The sequence below is a fragment of the Sylvia atricapilla genome, chromosome 2 (assembly GCF_009819655.1).
Source record: "Sylvia atricapilla isolate bSylAtr1 chromosome 2, bSylAtr1.pri, whole genome shotgun sequence".
In the NCBI taxonomy this organism is placed as follows: domain Eukaryota; kingdom Metazoa; phylum Chordata; class Aves; order Passeriformes; family Sylviidae; genus Sylvia; species Sylvia atricapilla.
Window position 1 is genome coordinate 25,591,931 of NC_089141.1, and position 25,073 is coordinate 25,617,003.

Consider the following 25,073-nt stretch of genomic DNA (forward strand, 5'->3'; position numbering starts at 1 on the left):
AAAGTAGGGAATCCTGTAGATCTGAGACATTTGAGTGACACATTGTGTGGGTCTGAATCTCACTCAAGCACTCCCATTGCATGAGCTGCTGTTTTTGTGTGTGTGGGTAATGAATGGTGAAGACCCTGAGACTCTGCTATGTTTTGTGTGGTTGATGACATTAGCATGTTGTGTATGTGTCTACATCTTTGCAGTAGGTAGCCAGCTCAGGTTTTGGCTGGACTTGCACAGGGGAAGAGCAGCAGCCACAGCTACCATTCCTCTATGACATACTGTGTTGTGCCTGGTGTTTTGTCTTGTGCCATCTTTGCCTCACGTTGTGACATCTATGTCCTTTTGCTCAGAGCATACATAATATGCTTTTTTAGATCTTGTGTCACTGTATCCAGCTTAATTTTCTTTTTTTTTTTTTTGGGGCTGTCTTCTTAATGACCTCCTTACAAAGTATTATCAGCGTTGGAACATCAGTCTGCCTATTTGCAGGATTCAGTGCTGCTGCAGCACTACACTTCCATCTTCCCTTATCAGAGCAAATCAAGTCTATGAATTGGGAATGTGAATGTTGCTGTGACTGTATAGCTGCTGTTAAATCTCAGGTGCTGCTGTTTTCAGAGGGTAAAGTGCTGGGTAGGTTTGCAACTCTCCATTCCTGCCAGTCATTACTCCTCCATTTTACCTTTTACAAGTTGTTAGAACCCTGCAACAAGTCATTTAAGGCCTTGGCAGAATCTCAAGGGGAAAAAAATAGAGAAAAGAAGAAAAAGACAGAATTCTCTCCTGCATTAGTGAGCTCAACTAGCCCAGCAAAATCTGACAAATACCACAGTTAGTGGGAGGATATGGGTGGAAAACACAGCTAAAATCACAGTTTTGAGAAAAGAAGTCTAGAGGGGTGGGCAGCCCATTTTCAGTACCAAGAAGGTGTTTAATTGTCTTACCTCTATGTAACCTCATCTTTAAATACTAATAAATGGAACTGGATGTGAACCATGTTTCTCAGCAGCCTCAGGAACCCAGTACTGCTGCAGCCAAAAACCAGTTTGGATACCTCTGCTGAGGGCTGAAAAGCCTTAGGAGTAGCAGTGCATAGCTCAGAGATAAGGAAGACTTTCAGCTGCAAAGCTCAGCTGCCTCCCTCGAGAGCCTGAGTGAACCTTCTGTTTCTGCATGGCCTTCTCCCGTTTCTTACAGGTGCAAATGACTGAATTGCATTGAACTGCACTACTTGACAGTTTTGAACAAGGTCCTTTGAATCTAGGCTATTAAGGCTCATCAGTTGTCATAGCAACCCTGTATTGTATGGATTTATATTATGAAGCTGTAATAAGGCTGTTGCTCATCCTTCTGAAATGAGGCATAAATCACTAATGCAGCTTCTCAGTGACAAGACTTTTTAAAGTATTATTCTGACAGAGAAACTGATTTGCATTAAATGACATTTCTGTCAGAAAGACGAATGATAGGAGTGAAACTTTCTCCAGGTGTGCTATGGCCATTTTTATTTCCAACCCTCTGTAGAGTCACCTTCTACACTGAAATAATTTGTGTCATTAGAAGCCCCAGGGGAGGTTGTGCAAGGAATTACTAAACTCAGGTAAGATGTGTGAGGCCCTTGCTCTTCTCTTGTCCCATGCAGGGAATGCTGCACAGCAATTGAGTGCTGCTCAGATGATTAAATAGTGGATTTTTTGTTTAATATTTGTTCCTCACTGACATGATTCTTGTGTAGAACAGTAGCTACGTGTACCTTTCTGTAATGGCTGTGCAGACAATGCAGCTGTGTAAACATGGTATACTTAGATACCATAGGGTGCCATTGGTCAAGAAAGTGAACTCACACAATTATAGACATCTATCAAATGAATAAAAATTAACTGCTGTCAGGTATCAAAATGTAATGCTAAATAATCTTGGTTTATTGTGAAGGGGATTTGTATCCAATTTGCTAATAACTTATAAAGTCCCCATCCTTGGAAGTTTTCAGATCGGGTTTTACACAAAGCCATGGTGATTTGGCATAGCTTTGAGGAAATTTCTGCTTAGACTAGAAACCTCCAAGGTTTCCTTACAACCTACATTTTGATGGTACAGGTGAAAAAAACCCCAAATAGCATTTTAGTTAAGCAGACAATTTTGCATGTTTTGCATATACCAACATTAAAGCCTAGCAGTTAATTTAGGTTCACCACAACTCCTGCATCAGAGATTTAAGGGTGTTGTGAAAGCACTCCGTGGTGCAAGACATCTCTAAGAAAGCAAATGTCTGTCCTGTCTGCCAGAAGGGCAAGAAGGGTCCAGACAGCAATGAGCCTTACCACAATTCCTGGGAAAGTGATGGACAACTAGTCCTGGAAACGATTCTGACACCCACTGAGGACAAGATGGTGATCAGGAATAATCAGCATGGAATTACAATGGGGAAATCATGCATAATGAACCTGACAGTTTCCACAATGAGATGTCTAGCTTGATGGATGTGGGGAGATTCATGGATGTTGTTTAACTCAGCTTTAGTAAGGCTTTTGACACTCTCCCACAACATCCTCATTGACAACATGACAAAGTGTTGGATAATTGGACAGAAAACTACTCTGAAAACCAGCTGAATGACTGAGCCCAGGGGGCTTAAAGAAGAGGGAGCTCAAGAGGAATCTTATCAGTAAATGTAAATACTTTATGGAGTTTGGACATGGAGATAAGAGAGCCAGACTCTTCTCTGGAGTACCCAGTGACTGTAGAAGAGGCTACAGGCGCAAATTGAAACAGATGGATTTCCATCTGAACACAAGAAATTATCTTTTCTTTTTTCCCCTGGAAGTGCTCAAACACTGGAATAGTTTTCCCAGAGAGGTTGTGGAGTATCCATCCTTGAAGATACTCCAAACTTAACTGTAAGTGGTCCTAGGCAACCTGTTCCAGCTTGTCTTGCCTCAGCGGTGGGGTGGGATGTTTTCAAGAGATTGGTTAATCACAGTAGTACTTTCTGTCTTCTAAAATTAAGATGTTCAAAATTTTGTGAGACTGGCAGTGTTTCCAGGCCAACTAGATTTATCCTTACTGGCACAGGCATTTACATGTGTGGACTGTAGTAAAAAGGACACATGACACACAGGCAAGTAAGAGATGAGGACAGCTTAGTAGAAATGTTTGATGAAGGTCTGGTTTTGGTTTATAAGCAAATTCCACAAAGGGAATCCTATATATCACTGAAGTACAAGCTAGAAACTGCTCAATGTGAAGAAAAAGAAACAGCATATTATGCCAGTACTGTTGAAGGAACAAGAATGGAAAGAACATAACACTGTATCAATGTTCTGGCAAGCAGAAGTGAATTTTGCATTTGGACCCATGAACATTAGGTTGCAAGGATCTAGGAATTTGCCCAGATGGAGAGTAGACATCCTGCTGCTTAACAGAATTCCCACTTAATGGTATTGTTTAGCAACAGAAATCAAATGGAAATTTCTCCCAGAAAATGTTAGGCCCTAATGTCTTCACTACTTCTGTTAGTGGGTTGTGACAGGACAATTTACCCAGTCTTCTGAATGTTTTCCAATTACTCTCTTAAAGTTCTTTTCTCAGTTACCTCCACATCTTTACTGGTGAAGGATACCTAGCTCAAAATGTATTGTCATCACATGTTTTGTTGTTGGGTTTTGTTATTGACATACAAATGCTATCCGTCACACACTGCTGCTTCAGCTTCACACAGCACTTACGTTTCTTGCTATCTACACTCACCCCATAGGAAAGCAGGCAAAATAATGAGCTTTTTTTTCTGAGATACTCCCTCAGTGGTGATAATAGCAATTATATTTGCTTCAATCGTATCTCATTAGCTAATGACATTGATTTGTCATGCCAATAAATGTGAGAAATATGCCACCATGGTGATAAAGCACTTCTGCTAACTGATCGACATTGCAAGTTACTGTTAATGAGTCACACGCGCCTTTCTGGGCTGCCATTTCATCTTCCTGCATCAAAATGGTAGGGCATGTTTGATTCGTGATTAAATTCTGCTGTGACCTTAACACACGGGTCCATTTCTGGTTCTGTGTTGCACTGGAGATGCTGACGGTTCATTTGCGTAAACGGGAAATGGCTGGACACAAAAGCACAGAACTGAGCTGCAAAAGAGGACGTTCTGTTTTCCACATGAAGATTTAGGGGTCAGCTCAGACTTGATCTTGCTGATTGCTGTGCTTCTAAAAGACTGCACTTGATGATTCAGAGGAATGACTTGGATTGTAGCCCAAACCTGTGTGTTGTTTGAGGAAGTAAGACTGATTTTGTGTTGCAGTTGTTATCTCAAAGCTAACATGGTTTCTTTCTGTTTCATAATCACACTACAGAATCTCCCCAAGCTTTCTCAAAATATACTATCTTCATGTTGTTTTCATCATCATTAATCTCCATTGTTTGTTTCCACTCAAAATGAGAAAAATATCAAACATACAAAGAAAAGAGAAATGGAAGAGAGTCAGGGAAATTATACTCGTACCTCTAAAGCCTGAAAGACATGCAAAGAGAACAGCAGAGATTTCAAAAATTTTGAGATCATAAAAATATTTTTCTTTCCCGTCAGTTGTATCTGGACCCTAGAATAATCTTTTCTGTGTAAGAGATGGGTGGTCTGCTTTAGCAGTCATCTGTGAGCAGTGATCTGCTTCTTTCTCTGTCTCAACTGTGTAGAACATATCTTTTACCTTTTTTGTGCATATCCCCAGAACCAGCAGCTATTTTCAGGGAACACTCTTGTTCCCTGCAGGTACTACTGCCCTGGCTCACCCCAGTCATCATACTGTGCAGAAATACCAGTTTTCTGGGAAATCTCTTGCTGATGATTCATGTTTCCTTTACTCTAAACATACTGTTATTTCAGATCTGAAGTATCCAATTATTTATTTAGTTGCTTTTTAAAAAGATTTGTAGGTGCTGTTAATTCACACAGTTTCTAGAGGTTTAGATGACATCTAAACGATTTGTCTTCTATAGGACTCCCACATACCTGTGTGCTTAACACATTAAGATCTGAGATGATCTCTGAGAAATGTTGAAAAGAAATGTTTCAAAAAAAAGGTAAAAACCTTCCACTCTTCCAGTTTGAACTAGGCTGTGAATGCGTCATGCCTGTTGAAAAAAGAAATCACCTGGCTTAGTTGTATATTCCAACTAGGCAGGTGCACACACTGGCATAAATATAGACCTTATAAGGCAATGGAAATTGCTCATAAAATGTGTCCTCCATACCACCAACAGAACACAGTAAGAAAACTGAAGTTCTCTTTTAAACAGTGATCCTTGGGATTATACTTGTTGCAAAACCCTTAGGTGCATTTGTTAAGCACTGTGTAACAGTGGCAACATGGACTGTTAGGAGGAAAAATGGAGGAGGTGGGATTACATGGATAGGAGGTGTAATTAATATAGAAGTCTAGGGTGCAATCATGGGTTGTGTAGGGAAGAGGTGAGTTACCATGAGGGGACTAAGGTAGGAACTAATTGTATCTTCCTGTACCTAATGGGGAGTTACAGTGAAAAGAGAGCCAGGATTTTCTCAGGGGAAAATAGTAAAATAACAAGAACCAACAGTCTCAGGTTAAAACAAGAGAAATTCCAGTTGACCATTAAGTGTCCCTGTGAGATTATCACAACACTGGATCAGCTGCCCAGAGCAGCTGGAGAGTCTTTGTTCTTGGAAATTAAAGAATCCCTGAACAGTTAGATTTGGAAAGGACCACTGGAGTTCATGTAGTCTAACCCTCTGCTCAAGCAGGGTCCCTTGGAATCCATTACTCAGGATTAGTTTCCAAGTGATTTTTTAATATTTCCAGGAAAGGAGATTCCAGAACCTCTCCGGCCAATCTGTTCTGTGCTTGGTCATCTGTAGTGTAAAGCTCTTCCTCATGGAATCATAGAATATCCTGAAGTGGAAGGGACCCATAAGGATCATTGAGTCCAAGTGTGCCCTGCGCAGCACTGCCCCAAGAGTCACAGTATTTGCCTGAGAGTGTTGTCAAAACACTTCTTGAACTATGTCAGGCTTGATGCTGTGACCATTCTCCTGGAGAGCCTGTTCCAGTGTTTGGCCACCCACTGAGGGAAAATCCTTTTCCTGGCATCCAATCTAAACCTCCCCCAACACAGCTTCATGCTGCTTCCTTGAGTCCTGCCACTGGCTGCATGGATGCAAAGGTCAGTACTTTCCCCTCTGCTTCTCCTTGTGAGGATGCTAAAGACCTCCATGAGGTCTCCCTTCAATCTCCCCTGGGCTGAACAATCAAGAGACAGGCTCATGTGGAACTTCCTGTGCATCTGTTTCTGCCCTTTGCCTCTTGTCCTGTTGATCGGCACCACTGAGAAGAGTCTGGACTCCTTCTCTTGGCACTCTCCCTCATGGTACTTACAGACAGACATTGGGTCCTCTCTCAGTCTTCTCTTCTTGAGGCTCAACAGGCCCAGCTCCCTCAGCCTTTCCTGCTAAGAGAGAGGCTCCAGTCCCCATGTCATCCTCATTCCCCTCTGCTGGACATGCTCCAGGAGCTCCATGTCTCTCTTGGACTTCGAAGCCCAGAACTGGACACTGCCCTCCAGACTTGCCTTACCAGGACTGAGTGCAGGGGCAGGTTCACCTCCCTCAACCTACTGACAATATTCTTCCTAAGGCACCCCATGATACCATCAGCCTTCTTGGCCTCAAGGACACACCTCTGGCTCATGGACAGCTTGTTGTCCACTAGCATCCCCAGCTCCTACTCTGAAGAGCTGCCTTCCAGCAGGTCAGCCCTGTACTTTCTAATCTTCCTAAAGCAGGGATTTATTCTTCATTATATACACAGAATACCATGTATCCTTTATAAACTTAGCTTTTAAGTGAATGAAGTTATCTATAATCAAATCTGTATGCTAAATTAGTTTCTGAATTAATATTAAATTTAAAATAAATCCTGTTAGAAATGATCTCTGAGAAGGTTTTTCAAATTAACACTGTGGTAAAAACATATGTTGGGTATTACTGGGTAAATATTACCACCTTGAGTAATATTCTTGTTCACATTTTGGACAGTTCCAACTCCTATTAGAAGTCTAAGACAGTGTTAAAAGGCTGTAAACCCCTAATTCTACACATAGAAAGGTCCCCAGAACAACCCCTGCAAAACCCAAACCTGAAACTAATGACATCTGGCAAGGGCTAATTGGTGCTGGGAATAAGAAGGTCGTATGAGAATAGAGCCATACTGTGTTCTTTAGAGAACCTTGGGAATACAGAGTGGCTCCCCTAACACTAGGGACTACTTCCTTAATCCTATCAAACACTGCAAGTGTGAATTGCCCACTGTGCCTTTTAGAGGCATGCTCAGCACGGAGCTTTTTTTGGATGCTCCCTTTTGTTTCAAGTGACAGAACAATCCCTGAGAAGAGTTTTAATACTTTTGCCTTAAGATCAGAGTTAAGGCAGAAGTGACCTGCTTTCTCTTTTCTCCAGTGCTGTGTTATTCATCAGGGGCAGTCTTTCGTGTAAATACTGTAATTCTGTTTCTTTCTCATGCTCTGTCCTCAGCTCATGATCTTCTTTTCCTGTCGGTGGGAAGGGAATTAAGCGTTTTAAACATGTGTCTGTTTCAGCTCTCAGCAGTCATTTTGTCATTATATTTTAATGCAAAGCTTTGAAAATCAGTGGCTTTGGTTCAATCCCAGAGTCCACGAGAAACCTTCTTATTCAAGCCTGGAGAAAATAAGGCTCAGACTCTGTGGTAGTCACTTGGGCTTGGATTGCTGAGGAAAGCCTTGCAGCTGATTGCACCTGACCTGCAAGGTCTTTGCATACCTGTTTCACCCAGCTGATCCTGTGTGTGCTGAACTCACAGGTTGGTTTCAAAACCTTGTTGGTGGGTAACAGCTTTAATGGCCTTGCAAGCCTGAATCTGCTTTTTGATCGCTGTGATTTGAAGACACGCTGCACTCCAGGAGGCACTCTCAGTTCTTTTTATGATGGAGAAATACATGATATTTTTTTGATGTGAAGAAAAGCACAAGCTAATTTTCCAGGAGGGAAAGTGCCTGGGGTGTGGTGAACACCTCGGAACCGTGCCATTAACAGTATCAGTCAGGATGTAATCCTGCAACACCAAGGTGAATGGGCGCTTCAAGCACTAAGGGTGGCCACTATTGAAGAGAGGCCAACACTTCACTGTCAGCAGTCAAAAGATGAGGCAAGAAAGGACAATCAGTGTACAACAAGGGGATTTTTTTTTTTCTGCTTCTTGACCAGTGTCAGGCAAAAATGACACATTCTCAGTAAAGACCCTTGGGAAACTTTCCTCCCCCCCTTTTTTTTTTCATTTGTCTTTTTTTTTGTTTCAAACAAGGTATGAGATTTTTTCCACTGCTTTGCTATTCTTTTAAGTTATTCAATATTCATGTAGTGGGCTAGAGAAGTGGATGGTTTGAAATGCTTTCAAAGTATAATTTAGGCAAACAAAGTAACAATCTTTTCTCTTTCAGTAATAGTCATCTCAGTGATTAGTGGCATAGAAGATGAAAACATTGTTTGAGTAGACTTTCATATAAATGGAGGACCTGAGAAAACCTATGGTAGATTTCCTTACCTTAAATTCCTAGAATCACAAAGTGTTACTAGAAAGGGACTTGTAGATTTTTTTTTTCCCGGTCCATTACTGAAAGAGTAGCTGAACTCATGCCCTGAAAATGATAGCAATATTTGACAGATGAACTCGATTTTGTAAGGGAAGTTGTTCATCCTCAGTCCAAAAACATGAAAGAAGCTTCAAAACAACAGTGATGAACTAAATGGCAAACAATATCTTTTACTGCTGAATTACAGTTTAATTTCACTCTACATAGATACCATTCGATAGAATCCCTACACCATATTCTTTAGACCATAAGAAAGTGGAGGCACTGTACAGTTTCTGTGGAGGGAAAATCAATAGAAATAGGTTTCTAAAAAGCGAGAAGTTGACAAATACTGGCAAAATACATCTTCAAGTATGCTTTATTTGCAGGTGATTAAAAATATTTTTAGGCAAAAAACTAGTCAATCTTATCCAGTACAAGATAGAACATGATTTAGTGCCTAATGCCAGACGGACTGGAAAATGCGTAGATAGGACTGGTGATGCAGTTGTTGATGAATTACATGTGATTAAATGGCCCACATTCATATAGTAAAAAGACCTGATACATACATATGAGGAATTATAAGCACTTAATATTTTAACAATAAGCAGGAGATTTTGTACGAAAAACAAGGGACTCAAGGGGATGGGAAAGCTACAGACATCTTAGTAATATCAGAAGCCATCAGCATTTTTTGTAAAGACATTAACTTGCTCCTGCAAATTACTGCACTCTTGAGAATAGTATTCGCAATTTAAAACTTATCTAAAACATCACCAAAAGGTAACACTAATTCCTATTTTTTAAAAATTATTTTGTATTAAGAATTTTGCAAAGAACTGAAATATGGCATGGCCAAGAAGCAGGAATTATCCACCATTTCAGAGACTTTGCATTCATCACATTTAAATACTAGGTGTCTGATTTCTGAAAGTCTCATGCAAAATCCAGCTATAAAAACTCATCACAGAATATTTTCAAGGATAAAAAGCTAATGTTTTTTAAAGCTCTGACAGACATCCAGTTGTGAAGGTGAATTTCAAAACTAATGGTCCACGTTTTCAGAGGAGATTCAAAAATATAGTTGTTGAACTTCCTGTAAATGCCCAGCTCTTATCTACACTTTGCATGGAATATTTACCACAGCTATAACATTGGACAGTTAATGGAATATATCACTGCCTAGAGTAGTGCCAAAGGTAACATCATCATCTTTCCATAACTGCATAATGAGAATTAAATAATCACAAAACAGATTCCTATTATGAAATGACTTTTTTTTCCTCATGTACAATATATATATTCATTTATATTGAATATAAGTCCAGTAATACTATCACAGTAATGTGCTGTAGTAGTCTTTCATAGTGAGAAAACTGCCCTAATCATCTTTAACATGCAAAGCTTGGAAGAACCAGAAATTCACAGTAAGTAATACAATTTGTATATGCATCTTTTGCCATCCTAAAGTTAACCAGAACACTCAAGACTGTTGCTTATTTTTTTCCTATGTTTAACAAAAGCTACAGTTCTGTATACTGTACATTCACAGTGGGATCCCAGCCCCCTGTACTATCTGCAAGAAAGATCAGGTTACCACCCTCCATCAGAGTAAACATTCTAGTATTTAATATAATAATCTTGTGAACAGTTGTTCCTAGCTTGAAGCTCAGCAGTTCAAGACTTGATAAAATTCTCCTTTTCATCTCTCTGCAAGGTTTCTTGCTAACGCATTTTGTAGTCATTAGATACTGACATTTCACATAGCTGTCCTTTAAAATCCAAGTCTACTGTGAAATCCAGGTCACGCTGTGAAAAGATTTAAATGCAACATGTAAGTAAGACCATAAGTTTAGCGTATTAATTCAGTTATCATTGCTTGGGTTGAAAAGACCAGCAGATTCAAGAGATTCGTGTGGTGGTTTCTAACTTCTTCTGTTTTTAAATGGTGCTAACACTGAGAAAGCAGGCTGTAAGATGTGTAATAGCAGTCACCATACATTCTGTGCTTGGGTCATATTTCTATACTCTTCCTGAGGTGGATTTAATGTCCTGGTTACTTCCTGGTTCAGGAAGCTTCTGAAATGCTGTTATCGTATGTATCCTATGAAAAATTTTGAAGGTATGCCCCACTGAGATGCTCTTAATTCAGGCTAAAGGGCTTTCCCACTACAGGTTGTTCCAGAATAGATCTAGTAAACTTCCCATTGTGCAGAAGCCCTTAGTAACTTTTTATCTTATAATGACACGTTTTTAGGGAAGAGGCACTACACAGCCCTACAGAAGGAAGCTGTGTCTATGCAAGCTTTTGAAAATCTTCATGAAGAACAAAGCACTAGAAAATCCTTTTGAACCAAGGTGGTCTCTCTGTCTTAAACAATTATCAAGAGCACATTAATTTTAGCACCTAAATCTGCATTCAGGTGCTTACTGCAGAACAAATATGAGATATTTTATTCATTTTCCCCTCAAAGAAAATTGATACATTTAACCCAAAAGAAAATATTTCAGTCCCCCTAGGAGAAGATAAAGGTAGGGAAACAAATTATTTTCTTCTTGGAGCAAGTAGCTTCAGGGGTGAATGTGTTTGTTTTAATGCCGAGTTTAATTTGTGTTTATTTCTCCCTCTGTATCAACACTACCATATCCAATCTGTGTTTGGTACAAAAATGGAAAAGCAATGCAAAAAGGGAAGACAATGAAATGTTAGGGCTTTTTGCAGTTAACAAATGCAATTTTTTCAACAATTACAACAACTGCATAAATGGATAACCAGGTTATTTTAACTGGTGTTTACTTTAACAGAATGAAGAGATACTGCTCAAGATTTTTGGCAGAAAATGGCCCAGTGTTTCTCCCAGAAACCATAATTCTCATGTCTTGTTCTATCCAGCCACAGGTTGCCTATCAGACCATGTGTCACAGTCTCATTAGCAGTTAAAAGAAGCACTAGGGGGATTTAGCCCATAGCAGAGAAACTGAGGAAGTTTTCAGCAGTCATGGTAGTGTGATATCCCTCATGCTTTAAAATTTTCCGTAGAAAATACAGATGTTTATTTAAGACTAAAGCTAAACAACCCTTTCACTCAATTAGTGAGTGCAAGTACGTTGGATTAGTGAGTTCATGCAAGAATTCCTCTGAAATGTGTTACTTAATTTCCTGTTGGACTGTCCTTGGGCACTGAGTGGCAAATCACTCAGTGCCCATAGAGGTGGAACTGAAGTACTTACTCTTGATCATCGTGTGCTGGCAGAAGGGATCTTTCCACTGATTTCAGTGGCAGTGTGAAAAACCCCTTGCCTCCTTGTGTCACAAAATGTGAGTCAAGCTGATTGCAGAGGGCAGCTGATTTGGTGATGTATTTGAATATTTTCTCCCTTCCCATGCTAGCCTGCTTGCAGGCTGACTTCTGTAACATTAGCACTGCTTTATCATTGCTGTCGTCAGCTTTGGTGAAGCTGTGACTGGAGCTCTTACTAATAAACATGAATGCCTTTAGCAAGCTCATTGTTTTACTCCTATCCATTTTCTTTATTGTTGATCATAGTTTGTGACCAGTAGAGGTGGAATTAGGATCAGGGGTGCTGACTTACCACATTTTTTGCATTTGGTTTCATGGATATAGTCCCATAGATTTCTTCTCCTCGTCTGACAGTTAAATAGTCCTCCAAGTAGAAGACAGTTTGCTTCCAGTGAGTATAAGGAGCATCAGGTGCTAAAAATATATACATGGGTATCACTTACTGAAGTTTCTTAAATGCCTTGCAAATCAAATTATAACTTGAAAATGATTGGGGAAAATCCTTTTCATAGAATGCTTTATGTTCTATATTAGTAAATGTGCTTTAGAACACAATTCTATTGGCTGTCTGTGGGTTGTCTTCTAATTTTTGCTGGAATATGTCAGATGTGAATCACACCCAGAAAGAGGGATTCCACAAAAGAGATTACAGGGCAAGATAGGCACATTTTTGTGCTTTTCTTTCAACCCACACATGGTCAAATTTGGAAAATCTTTACCACTAAGTGCTTTGAATTTCAGAAGTATAAATTAGTTCAAAAAACAATGATACAAAAGCATGAGGGAAAGATTCATCAAAAATTATTAATCCAGATGTTGCAGATGGAACATTTGACTAGTGATCCCAAAACAGCAAATTTTACCGTTTCCAGGAGGATAGAGCAGATGAAAGGGCACTTGCACCTTGATCACTTTTGGGACTCTTAAAAGGCGTTTGGGGAAATTTGCCAGAGATGGAAACTGGTCTAAATTAATTTTTAGTCTTGCTTAGCAGAATCACTTTGATGACCCTTTGTTATTCCAGGCTTTTAATTTACTTCTTTGGTTCTATTTCTGATTTAAATTCCAATCTTTGAGCAGTGCCTAATGAACTTGTATTGGTCACTTTTTGTTCCCAGCATTCTTGCAGTCAAGAGCATCTAGGAACCTAAGAATAGCTGTAGGAGCTCAAAGACTTCCTAACCTAGCAAAAAACCCCTCTGATAAGTTTGTTTTTCTCCTATTTGTATTCGCCAGTCACATGAGGTCACTGTATTGTATCATTATTAACATTGTTTAATAAAATAATGATCTTATTTCATTTCAACATCAATGTTTCAAAAAAATTACTTGGCTTTGAAAATTGTTCGTGTCTGGGAAAATAACTGATGCTTTCTTTAAAAACTAGCAGGACAGGAATTTTTAACTGTTTTCTAAAATTCTAGGATCAGAAGACTGATATAAAGCAAGTTTTTTTCAGAAACTGTGCTGACAAATTGGTATCTTTGAAAGGAGAAGGATTTTACCAGATAATTTTTGTCTGTGTGTCCAGACGGTTTTAATGACTGTTAATCTCAAATGTTAAATGAGATCTCTTCTCGTAGGAATTCAGATCCAGACTGTTTACTATCTGGACACAGCTGCATAAAATTTCTAACTGAAAACATGTTACACCAAAATGAAATTGAATTTATATTCTAAGTCATAACTGCTGCCTTGTACACACCCACATAGTTGTGCACATGCCCCTGTGCAGGGACACATTCCCCAGAAAAGCCTGGACATAACTGGAATCTTGTGCCCCATGAACAGGATGGGGCTGTATGTAATGCAGGCCCAGGTCTCCAAGTTCGCCCCAAATTACACTCTTATTCATAATTTATAAAAATACCTATCAATGAAGCAGTGTTTGGACATGTCCTACAAACCGGTGTACTTTACTGAATTCAGTGCAGCTTTGCCAGCAGACACCAGGTGAGAACCTTTACCAGTCTTCCAGACAGTGGTGACCTTCAGCAGCAGATGGTAAAACAACCTTTTTATGGAGTAATTCTTCTGCACCTGCCTTGTCATGATAAACAGAACAGAGGCAGAGAAACACTTCACCCTCCTGTCTACACGCAGGCTGTCTACAGGATGAGATTTTTGCATTTATTGCAAGACACTGCAATTTTTATTCAGTCTGGTAAATGGTGCCTTAAGGGAATGGAGTAATTCCTTTAAATATCTGCTCACCAAGGCAAGTTAGAATTTCACATCTGGGTTGTTAGAGATGACTCACATAATCAGTATGTGTGTTTCTGTAGCTTGGAAAAAATGTAGGTTTTGTTCTAGGCTCTGGGGCAAGCTTTGTTGAGTTTTGGATTTGGAGAAAACCAGGATGCAGAGCTGCTATCTCTCTCTGAGCCTATAATTCTCTGTCTAATCTGAGAAATTTGACACAGGATTTAGATTTAACTGGTGAGGGACATAAATTCACAGGTCGTAATTCCTGCTGAGCTCTAAGCTTGATGGCCACCGTGAAATTATGCCTCTGTTCTCACCGAATTCCTATAGGCAATTGTCCTTTCCCCATCCTGCTCACCTCCCCCAAAATTACAATAGCTTTTAATCACTGAAATTCCAATGTGGTGGTACATTAAACCTTCCTGTATCAACAGCACTGATAGACTGATAGCAACAGAAATGAAATTAAAAGAAATACAGATTACCTGTAGAAAATCCCATCTTCTTGTGGCACTTTGTAAATTCAATATTAAAATAGGTGACCAAGGCATGAATGTAATCATTGCGCTGAATTTGGAGGCAGAATGCAGAAGTAAATTCCAATTCTTCAGTCTTCACTGTATAAATATCTACTTCCTGTTTGGAGGAGAAAGAAATGACATTTACATGCAGATGTCTGTGATTCTCAGGTAAGTGTGAAATGAGGTACTTCAAGATTTCATTCAGTGATCAGACACAAAGATGACTGGCAGCCTTTTATCACTGTAAGGAATCAGAGGTATATTCTAATGTATCAAATCATGAGCAAATGATCCAGTTATCTGACTAAGTTGACAGAGAGGACACTCACTGAAGACACTGGTTTCTTGGGAATAGCAATGAGAGGCTGTAGGAGCTGGGGAAAACCAGGGTAAAAAGGTGCTCTGATAAATACAGGTAGATGTTGACATGGAGACATAGGTCCAGTTCAAAGACCTTTTATCATCAGGGATAGTCAGCATGAGGAAAGATGCCAGATTTGGGATTCTAATAAAAATAAACTTATTTGGTTTTGCATCTCTGGGAAGGAAAGTGATCTGACTGTGCCAAGCATTTTGAGACACAAGAGGGACCTGCTTTTTGGTGGTGGTGCTTTCTAGTCCTGTGTCAGGTAACTGATTCCAAACAGTGAGCACAGGCATCTTACTCCAGAACAAGACAGAAGTAAATCATGTCAATCATACTAGGGCTTGATTGCAGGAGCTGGAAGCTTCAGTGTAGTCTTCAGGATTGCTTATTTCCATCAATATTTACATCTCACCGTTCAAGGCTTAAACTGTGTTTTTCAGATGGATCTGATTTTCCCAGATAGGTACTGCTTTTATCTGGATTGCTTCCAAAAAGTTGCAGTGATGACAGGGGGGATGGTAAATCTGAAGTACTATTCTGATGCTGTGGGAAATGTTTCCTATGCACTTTCTGGTACCTTCATTGCTCATTCTCATTGCTGTGGTACCCTTATTGCTCATGCATACAGGGAAACAGAATTTTTGTTGGCAGAAATCCAGATTTTTCTCTACTCTACCAGCTGAAGTTAGGAATTGTGTCTCTGACCTCACCAGCATTTCCTAAGACTTGCACTGCAAAAATGGAGAACAGTGTCTAGACCGCCCATTAGAGGGCTCTTTTAGCCTCTTTTAGGGCACATCGGACGGCTCTTGTAGAAATTACCTTCAGTAACCCAAGACTGCAAAAACAGACATAGAAAGATGCAGCCATGCAGTTACTGAGGTCTTTGCATGGATCACATACGTGTTTCTGAGACTTAAAAAACTTACGGGGAGATGATTTAAGCAAGCCATAGTTTTGGCCTGTCTGGTTAACATTACTGCTCAAGAACAACTTAACCATAATGAAAATTATTCTACTGCATTGCAATGACACCCTGAGGCACTAGTGTTTATCAGAGAACTATGCATATAATTGGTCATTTAAAGCTGTGATAACCTTAAAATGTTTTTGGTTTTCCCCCGTCAAAAGAGGGTAAGACAAAAGCAGGCTAGTAATGAGAACTTCTGAGGTGTCCTGGCAGAGCTCCATAGCAGCCTGCAAAATTTGCTTTGCCAAGCTAAACTGGACTGGTGGGTGATAGCTGCAGACTATCTGTAATTTCTGTTGTCTTTTTAGTGATCTCACTGTGGGGAAATTGGGACTTTAAGTCTAGTGGTGAGACACATAAAAGGGAACTAGCTCCCTCTCTCTGAGCTGTGTTGGCTGTGCAGGGTAAAGTGGAATCAAAAGCACTAGGAAATATTTTTATTAGAGAAGTCAATAGACATTTCTCACAAATATTAAACAACTGTCCTGAGAATATTGTTGGTCCCTTTTGCAGTCCTTTTTTTAAGGACAGAAACTGGCTTTTTTACAATGCAAGATAGGAGACAAAAGTGGGTTTTTTAAATTAATAAATATAAATCTGAGAATGGCCAAGTTGGGCTTTGGTGATCTCTTTGAATTGTACTCTGGCAACTCTATATTCTTATATAAATTGGCAACACTCATTACAGCTAACTTGATGGGAGACAAACAATACAAATTGGAGTTAAGGTTGCTTCTAGAATGCCATGGCACTTCTTTCTGCATCTCCATCTCAGAGTCAGGTTACTCAGCTAGAATTTTGTGAGCATGGAAATAAGCTAAACATGCAAATCTCAGTGGATGTCCAGGTTTGGTGGAGTTTTTTTTGTTTGTTTTTGGATCAGAGAAGAAAACACAACTGTTTCACTTAGTGTGAAACAAATTTTCCATTTTTTTGGCAGTGTTATTGAAAGCAGTAGGCCCCCAGCAGGACTCCTGTACACTTATTCCTGAGTTCACTTACTGATTCTGGTGGTTTGAAGATGCTTTATTCTCACTACTCTCCCTGGCTGATTTGGTATGGAAGTTAAACTCAGGACTCCTACTTGGCATAACAATTCCTGTGCCCCTCAGATGTATTTAAGACATTGTGCAAAAGAGAATGGCTCTCACAGCAGAGAGGATGCTGGATTCCCTGCATGCATCACCCCTAGTGCACCTGTGCCCTAGTGCCTGAAGTTCCTTAAAGCATTCAGGACTTGAGTTACATCCAGTTTCTGAGGAGTGAAAAATAGGAAATTTTACTCAAGTCTCCATCATGTCAGATAAGTGCCATGGGTACACAGCAGGCACAGTTGATGTCTTATTTTGCTGATTTTGTAGAACCATTCAGAGCATCTAAACTGGGAATTGAAATAACCGCAGAAGCACAAGACTCTGACTGGTCTCTGAGGAATGTACCTAGTGACTGGTCCATCCACTGACTAATGTAGAGAGAGCTCAGACTCATCTGGTAGGCACCCTAAATTAGCTGGCTTTGGGTTGAATACAACCCTAAAAAACCCTCTGTGAATCTAATATGAACAAGCTGTGCTATCCAAAAGTGCTGTAATAAAATATCTGAATAATTAAACATTATGGCTTTGTTTATTCTCAAATGTTTTCTTAGGCTAATATTATTCTCTGAATTCGCAAATATTTTCAGGATGAAAGAAATGCATTTTATATAAATAAACCATGTGCAAAAGTAAATTAAATTTAAAAATATATAACTACAGAGTTTGCTTTTCCTACTTCCACATTGCTATCTTGAACATAAACCTCCTCCTTCATGCTTTTCATTGACAATTTTCTCTTTTCTTAGTGATTAGTTTGTGAGATTAGCAAATGATTCTGGAACGGAGGGTGGTTTGTGCTTGTGTACTTATTACCTGCTTTGCTCTCATGGTGCTTCTACATGGTACAGCACCATTCAGTTTATGGACAAAAGATGTCAAAACTGAACATAAAACCTGAATAGAAACACTTTGAAAACTGTTGTCTGTCATCTTAAACCAAATTACTTTCAAAGACCTTCTAAATAAAGTGCTGGATTTGCACTTCAATTAAGGGTGTGCAGCTTTTTATTCCAGAGCAGCCAACCAATTTTGCTCCCTGATCTCTTTCTCTCTGGACATATTTCATAGAGTCTAAATAGCTGTTTCTTTTGTGCATGCTGCAATTTTGAATTGCTCTGACTGAGGCTGTTTTCAAGCACAGCCATCTTGTGTTCCCCCCAGTGCAGATGGACTGGCATGCATATGTACTCATGCAGAGTTTCTGCTTCTGTTCCTTTTTTTGCTGCTTTCAGTAAAGGTTTTGCAGACTGGAGGCATGGCTTTCCTTTTTGCATATGGGAACATTTAATGCTGGGTTTGTTAATGGCAAAAAGTGAAAGAGAAAAGTTAGAACTGACTCTTTGGGATAAATGAGCTCTTGGACTCATGGACCTGGTGCTACCACTACTTTTGATGCAGACAGACTTGTTCATGACAGCTGTCCAACATGAGGAGGATTCCTTCAAGTGAAGGGAATTTTAGAGCTTTCAAGTGTTCCTGGAGGCAGTTCCTTCATTGTAAACATGGTCTTGTGAACAGGGATTAGTGACCTTCCTGTCTCACATGGGGCAGGGTACCAGTTAACCTCTGGCTGCAGATGTTGGGACTGAGAGAGAACAGTAACATTCTATATAAGGGTAAGAATTAGGAAGTTAGAGCAATTAATTGAGTTCAAATTCTGATCCCATGTTCTGGAGTTAATTATTTATTTCGTCATCAATTCAGAACTGATCCTGCAGACTTATTGCAAAGAGAGTAATTTACCCCTTCTCCTCAGTAGCATTCAATCAGTGATTTCCAACCTCTATTTACAAAAAGGTCAGGGCAATTCAAATTCATATCTATATATACCATGTCTCTCTTCATCCAGTATTTGCATATGTAAAATTTGTAAGAATCTTGAGTTACAGCCTGCAGATACAGCGAGATGAGTAGAGACAAGGTGCATCTTGCTTTTGGGAATTCCATCAAAAATCAAGATATCAATGTTAATGCTCAGGTCATGTGATAGTACTGATCATGTGAAACATGCAAAAACTGGCTAATTTAAAACTGCACAATTTTCCTTTTAGTGTGACAGCATTCTTCAGTGATGGATTCTGCAGCTGGCTCAAAGCATGCAGAGACAGTAGCAAAGCATATGCAGCAGGCCCCAAAAGAACCCTACAGTTCGGTGTTAATATTCATAATTAGGTATATTCAAAATTACCAAACCTTTATTAAGCAGGCGTTGGTCACCACTTGCTTTGGATCTACTATGTCCACCAAGGGCTCCTTCATGGCAACATCCCTAATACAGGTCATGTCAAAGCCGTACACATTCTCCCACCCTGTCAATGCAAATGGATTTGGCAAGGTTAGCAGCAATAATAGAAAATACTTTTTGCTTCTCAAAGCATTTTTCTTTTGAAAGAACTTGTACCATCCCCTTATTTTCAGATGTCCCCTTCAGCTCTTTGCTCCCAGCTGTCTGTGTCATCATTGCTATTTTACAGATAATGCAGTCGTGGCAAAATAAGCCCTGAATGTACATCTTTGAACAAGTGACCCTTATTTTTTGATGTCTCCAAAACTGTGTTATATGAGATTTGTCAATGATTTTTGTGGCTTTAGACACTTGTGATTGTTGCCCAAAATGATCTGATGTCAGGCTGACTGTTGGAAACAGCTATTTGGAATTCTATCCTTTCCTATCTGTTCTGCTTAGTACTTACTTTATTTTTTTCCCCGTAGATTGCCACTCAACTGGCAGTTTACACGCTCTTTTGGTTATTTGTTTTAGTTTCAGCAAGTGAATTACTGGCAGGAGTAGAATTGCAGTGTGTTTTAATAGTTGGGACTCCCAGTTTTAATCTGCACATACATCATGACAGAAGAGCAAAAGGTTCACTTTGAAAAGATTTAGAAGTCATGCCAATCCTCTGAATTTGAACTGTTCTTCTGATTGTTGCAATAGATGCTTCTTATCATGCTGAGGATTTTTTGCACAAAACGAAAACCTTGAAAAATGGAAAAGTAGACAAGGTGGCTTAAAAAAGTGAAAACAAGAACCTTCAAACAAGTGAAATCTTAGTCTTATGAAGCATGTAAGACAAGGTCCATTCAGTGCTTCATCTCAAAATCTAAACTGAATACTGTGGGAGTGTTTTAAAAAATGGCTTGAACAAAAAAACAAAGTAAACAGATAAACAAATTTGTGAGCATGTTTGAAATGTCTCATCTTTTCCAGAGCATAGCATTTGAGCCACTGAGGTTTCCTGAGGAGTATGACTCAAAATGTAATGCAATATAAAAATCTGCATATTCCTAAATTGGAAAAAACATAGACATGAATGATTCTTTGATATCTCTTTATTATCTCTTTATTGGATTGCAAGTTTCTTAGCATTTCAGGGGAGCTGAAACTTTTCTTTTAAGCATCATGAGCATGTGAGAACTTCAGATTACTTTTATAAAAGTCATACATTTTTATGTGATTACTCAGAAAAGATTAACTAGGAAGCCCTGAAGAAACAATTTATTTATTTATTTATTTTTTTATTACTGGCACCTCCATAATTTACTGCACTTCAGCCTATGTAGGATACCTTTAAAATACATGGCCCAGTCTGTCTTAGGCAGAGAGCTGTCATGGGAGGTAAAAAATAAAATTATATGTTTTACGTTTTGCAGTAAATCAGAGTAATTGACTGTAGTAGTACTCTGGTATTAATCTTCAATTAGAAAAATCAGAAGTTAGATTTTTTAAAAAACCTCATATTGGATTATTTTTTAATCAGTATAATGGTTCTTGAATGCCTTTTAAAATGCTCAGCCCTACATCTCCTATGAAGGCAAGACTCTATCCTCCTTAGGAGAGAAAAAGATGAAAAATTGAAATGTAAGGAGACACCATCAAAGATTTACAAATGGGAAGAAGAGACAAGATGGTGGTGCAAATAGATAGTGAGATGAAAATAACTAAAGACACAGAGGTATATAAGGTAAGGGAGGAAGGGAAATCAGAGCTGAAATCAGAAAATAAAGCATCTTAAAGGAAAACAACATTTTAGAAGAGGAAAAAATGACTTGAACATTTTTTCAAATGGCTAAAAATGAAACAATTTGAAAACAGATGTATTGCTGTGAGAAAAGGACTCAAGATCTAGAAAGGAAGGAGTTCAAAAGCAAAGTGAAAGATTTTAGGCCAAAATGGCTCTGATTCCTTTACGGAATGTGGGAATCATACATCCTTTTGAAGCTGCACATTGAAGCTGCACTGTCAAGGTCATCACATTGCCATGGAGGAAAATCTAGGCTGTGCACGAGGAGGAGATATAATCCTGCCTGGCACCTACAGAGACTTCTTGTCACCGCCCCGCTGCACTGGGCTCGCTTTTGACCCAAAATAGCAATTCTGACCAACTGGCAGTTCTGTGTATTAGCACTGAATTTGATTATAAAACACCAAGCCTTCTTTTCTGGGAGGAGGTGGGAGTGAAAAAATGAGGAGTTAGGCATTTTTATTTAAGAGTTGTCTGAACCCACTAATTTAACCCAAACTTTCACATGTATCACATAAATCTGCTTAGGAATTTTGTGATTTTTTTTCCCATAATGGAAAATACCTTTAAGAGAAACTGCCCATCTCTGAGAAATAAATAAAATCAAAAAATGTTGAAAGAAAAAAAAAAAAAAAGAATGAAATAATGTAAAACTTGTTCATTTCACCAGAGCAGGAGCCTGGACTAGGTCACTTGTAGATGTTACTAACAGCAGCAGTTGTTCATGATACTTTAAGGAAACTCTCCCAACATTTTAGAAGCAAAGGAAAAGTCAATTTCATTCATCTATGAAGTTTTAACCACCCCCCCCCCCCAAATTAGAATCTCTTTTTAACATACAAGTAAAATTTAAATTTCTGATCCTTATTTTTAATTTAAAAATTCTTGGATAAAATGTTTTAAATAAATACTACATGTTGTGGGTTTTTTTCTTCTTAACAAGACATCATGGAGAAATATTTTTTTCGGGCTTATTTCTTCACATGTACAATTATTAACATCTTACTGTGTTTATGTTTTTTCTTATGTTAAAAATAAGGATCTGAATGGCAAACGAATATTACTGGGTTTTGTGGCTGTTATGATGGATTATATATTTATCAAAACAACAACAAAACTAAATCCCCTATAATGCACATTTATAGCTAGAGGTATTAATATAACTCTAGACAAAGTCGTCATCAATTTATACATGCATCTTTCCTTTGCACACTTTAAATTACTGCAAATTTCCTGAATTTATCAGCAGACCAACATTTTCTCAGAGTTCACATTTATGTTGGAATTCTGGCCCACAATGAGATTACAGCAGGCTACTGAAAACGGAAGATTTTAGGGAAATGACCACAGAAAAGTGTTACTGGCAGGCTCTTACTCACAGTGAATTTTGAAGTCCTTGTACTGTCTGTCTTCAATTGCTACCACGTACAAAGCAGCTCGGTCTGGAAACATTAGCCCTCCAGGTTTCTGTTGATGAATTGTGGGGAAATGGATCTCGTAATCTATTCACCTGACAAAGACATCACATTTTGAACTGCACATACAAAAACCAGACAAGCACCCCTTGCATGCCTTTATTGCTTTCCTTCAGATTGTCACACCAGCTTTAACCTTGCAGCCTGTGGCAATGTCATTAGACAGTGTCTATGCAAACTTCGCCGGCCAGCACTTAATCAAAAGCAAAGCTCTTTCACTGAGGTTCCCTTTGTTATCTCCTCGTTAAAGCCTAAGAAATGGCACTTGGAGATGTGACTGTGTCTTGTTATGGCGACAGTGGGGAAGGGAAAGCTTGTAGTCAGAAAATAAGTGGTGACTGCTCCAGCAAGGAGCACGACATGCAGAGCACCTACCAGCCACTTGTCTCGTGCGAAGATGACTGTGTTTAACATTGACTCATAGAACAGACAGTAACCCATCCACTCGCTGATGATGATGTCTACTTGATCCACAGGTAATTCAACTTCTTCCACTTTACCTTTAAATATTGTGATTACTGAAAAGAGAATCCAAAGAAATACGTTGCACATAATAAAACACCTGACTAAGATCCTTACTGGCGAATGTCAGGCTGACCTTTTCTATATGATTCTCTTCTTGAGTGCCTGTTGATAAGGCATGACTCCACGTGACAATGCACTTCACACTTTTCAAAAACTATACAGAGTAAATATAATAAATAGAATTTTTAGTATCAATATAAAAGGAAAAAACACCAACCAAAATCCAAAGGCCAAACAAAAAACTCCACCATGTCTAAAAAAGAACAGAAAAAACAGGCCTTACCTTGTTACCTGTATGATCTCATTTTACAATGCCCTTTGGAATTTGGCAGATTTCTAGATCATTGACCAAGTAAGGCAAAGAATCCACTTAGAAGCCTTTAAACACCCCTGCAGGTTTACACACTAATGTTTAAATAGTGGGTCATATCTAGTTCAGTTGTAACAAATAACTTTGTTTTAGGACTACTACAAGTCACCAGTTATTCCTGCTTTTAAGAAATATTTTCTATTTACAAGTGTATTTTAAGCATGTGCTAAATAATTTTCAGTGTGTGTTTCTCTGCTCCTTATATTGTTTGTTGCAGTGGATAAAGTCTCATGGTTCTGGATTCTTCCTTGACAAGGTAACAGATGCACTTGAAATTTAGGAATAAGGTGAATATTCTACTTTCCATTACTAATTGATAAGATTATTTGACTACTCTTAATGAATAGCAGTCTTTAATGATAGTCGTTTTTATTGATCAAATGGTTGACATTCAGTTTCAGAAAAAATAAAGGTAATTTAATTTAATTTAGCTAGAACTAGGTTAGCTGGCTGAGTATGAAAGTGTGGGTTGAGTGGTTTTTAGAACTCATCCCAGGGAAGAGGAGGTTTTGTCTTTCCCAAATGCATGCAGTACTCGTATTACTCTAACCAGATGTGGCCATGTTATTTGCATAGCAAATTTTTAATCCAGACTGGCCCACTAAGAAATTGGGAACACTCTGACTCAGACTGGTACCACAAAGTATCAGCTGATAAGAGGAACCTGACTGGAAAAGAGCTGAGTTCCCTTCTCTTTGCCATTATTTAGCCGCATTTCTTTCACAGTTAGTAATTCAACAGTTCATCTGTTGTTGTACTGAAGACTCTTCATGTCTATAAGCTCCAGCCATGAGTTCTCTTTAGTTCTCTTTTTTCCCAAGCACTTTCACTGCCCCAATTCTTTTGGAGTGAATTTAAACACCTGAAGCCCTCTGTTTACACCTAGAACATCACAGTGTAAGCAGCAGCAGCAGCACTGGTTCCTCCCACCCCCCCTTTGCTTCATAAGGCATCATGTGGGGACAGACTGTACTGTCCCCAGATATATTATTGCATGTATCTGTTCTGGGAACAGTGTGTTTTCTCTTGGTTCAGCCCCTTTTGCTGACTCTTCATTTCTTGAAACATATAGGGGAGAAAAAAAGGAAACTTTCTAAGAGCAACAAGATCCTTTGGCTCAGTACCTGGCTGCATTAAAATCAAAGTGAATGTGGGTCAGTGTAGAGGGTAAAAGTGCAAATGTTGGTTCAGGTGTGCAGTTTGCAGACCAAAGTGCTGTCAGGCAGACTGCTGCACCTGTCCTGCCAAGCCTCCTCCCAAAAGGAGGGAGCTCTGCTTCTGGTGCCACAGTTTCCCAGTGACTTTCTCCTTGTAGAAACAGGAGGAAAAAGCAGAGATAAATACCTTCTGCACCCTCTGGAGCACACTGGAACCTTCTAATTTATTCTGACAGTGGTCCCTTCACACGCAATTCCTGCTGTTGAAAAGCCAAACACAAATTGATTCGCGGTGTGCTATTTGTGTCTCTAGCGGATGAAAACCGTTCTGGGAACATGCAGCCTCTGCATCCAAGGTTCAGGACAACCAAGGAGGTCACCCCTCACTGCTTTAGTGCCTTATCCCTACTTGGTACTCTT

At 39.2% G+C, this 25,073-nt stretch overlaps 1 protein-coding gene across 1 annotated transcript in view; it reads right to left on the reverse strand.

The window, feature by feature from the left end:
- Positions 1-8,806: 8,806 nt before the first annotated feature.
- The window catches only part of PRMT8 (protein arginine methyltransferase 8), a 55,599-nt gene continuing 39,332 nt past the window's right edge, over positions 8,807-25,073 (reverse strand). Inside the window, exons 6-11 of the mRNA XM_066341055.1 lie at positions 22,977-23,119; positions 22,506-22,593; positions 19,298-19,413; positions 14,636-14,786; positions 12,238-12,359; positions 8,807-10,452 (exon numbers count right to left, since the gene is read on the reverse strand). Of these exons, the coding sequence (XP_066197152.1) occupies positions 10,369-10,452; positions 12,238-12,359; positions 14,636-14,786; positions 19,298-19,413; positions 22,506-22,593; positions 22,977-23,119 (704 nt within the window). The 3' untranslated portion in view covers positions 8,807-10,368. The remainder of the gene's footprint in view (positions 10,453-12,237; positions 12,360-14,635; positions 14,787-19,297; positions 19,414-22,505; positions 22,594-22,976; positions 23,120-25,073) is intronic.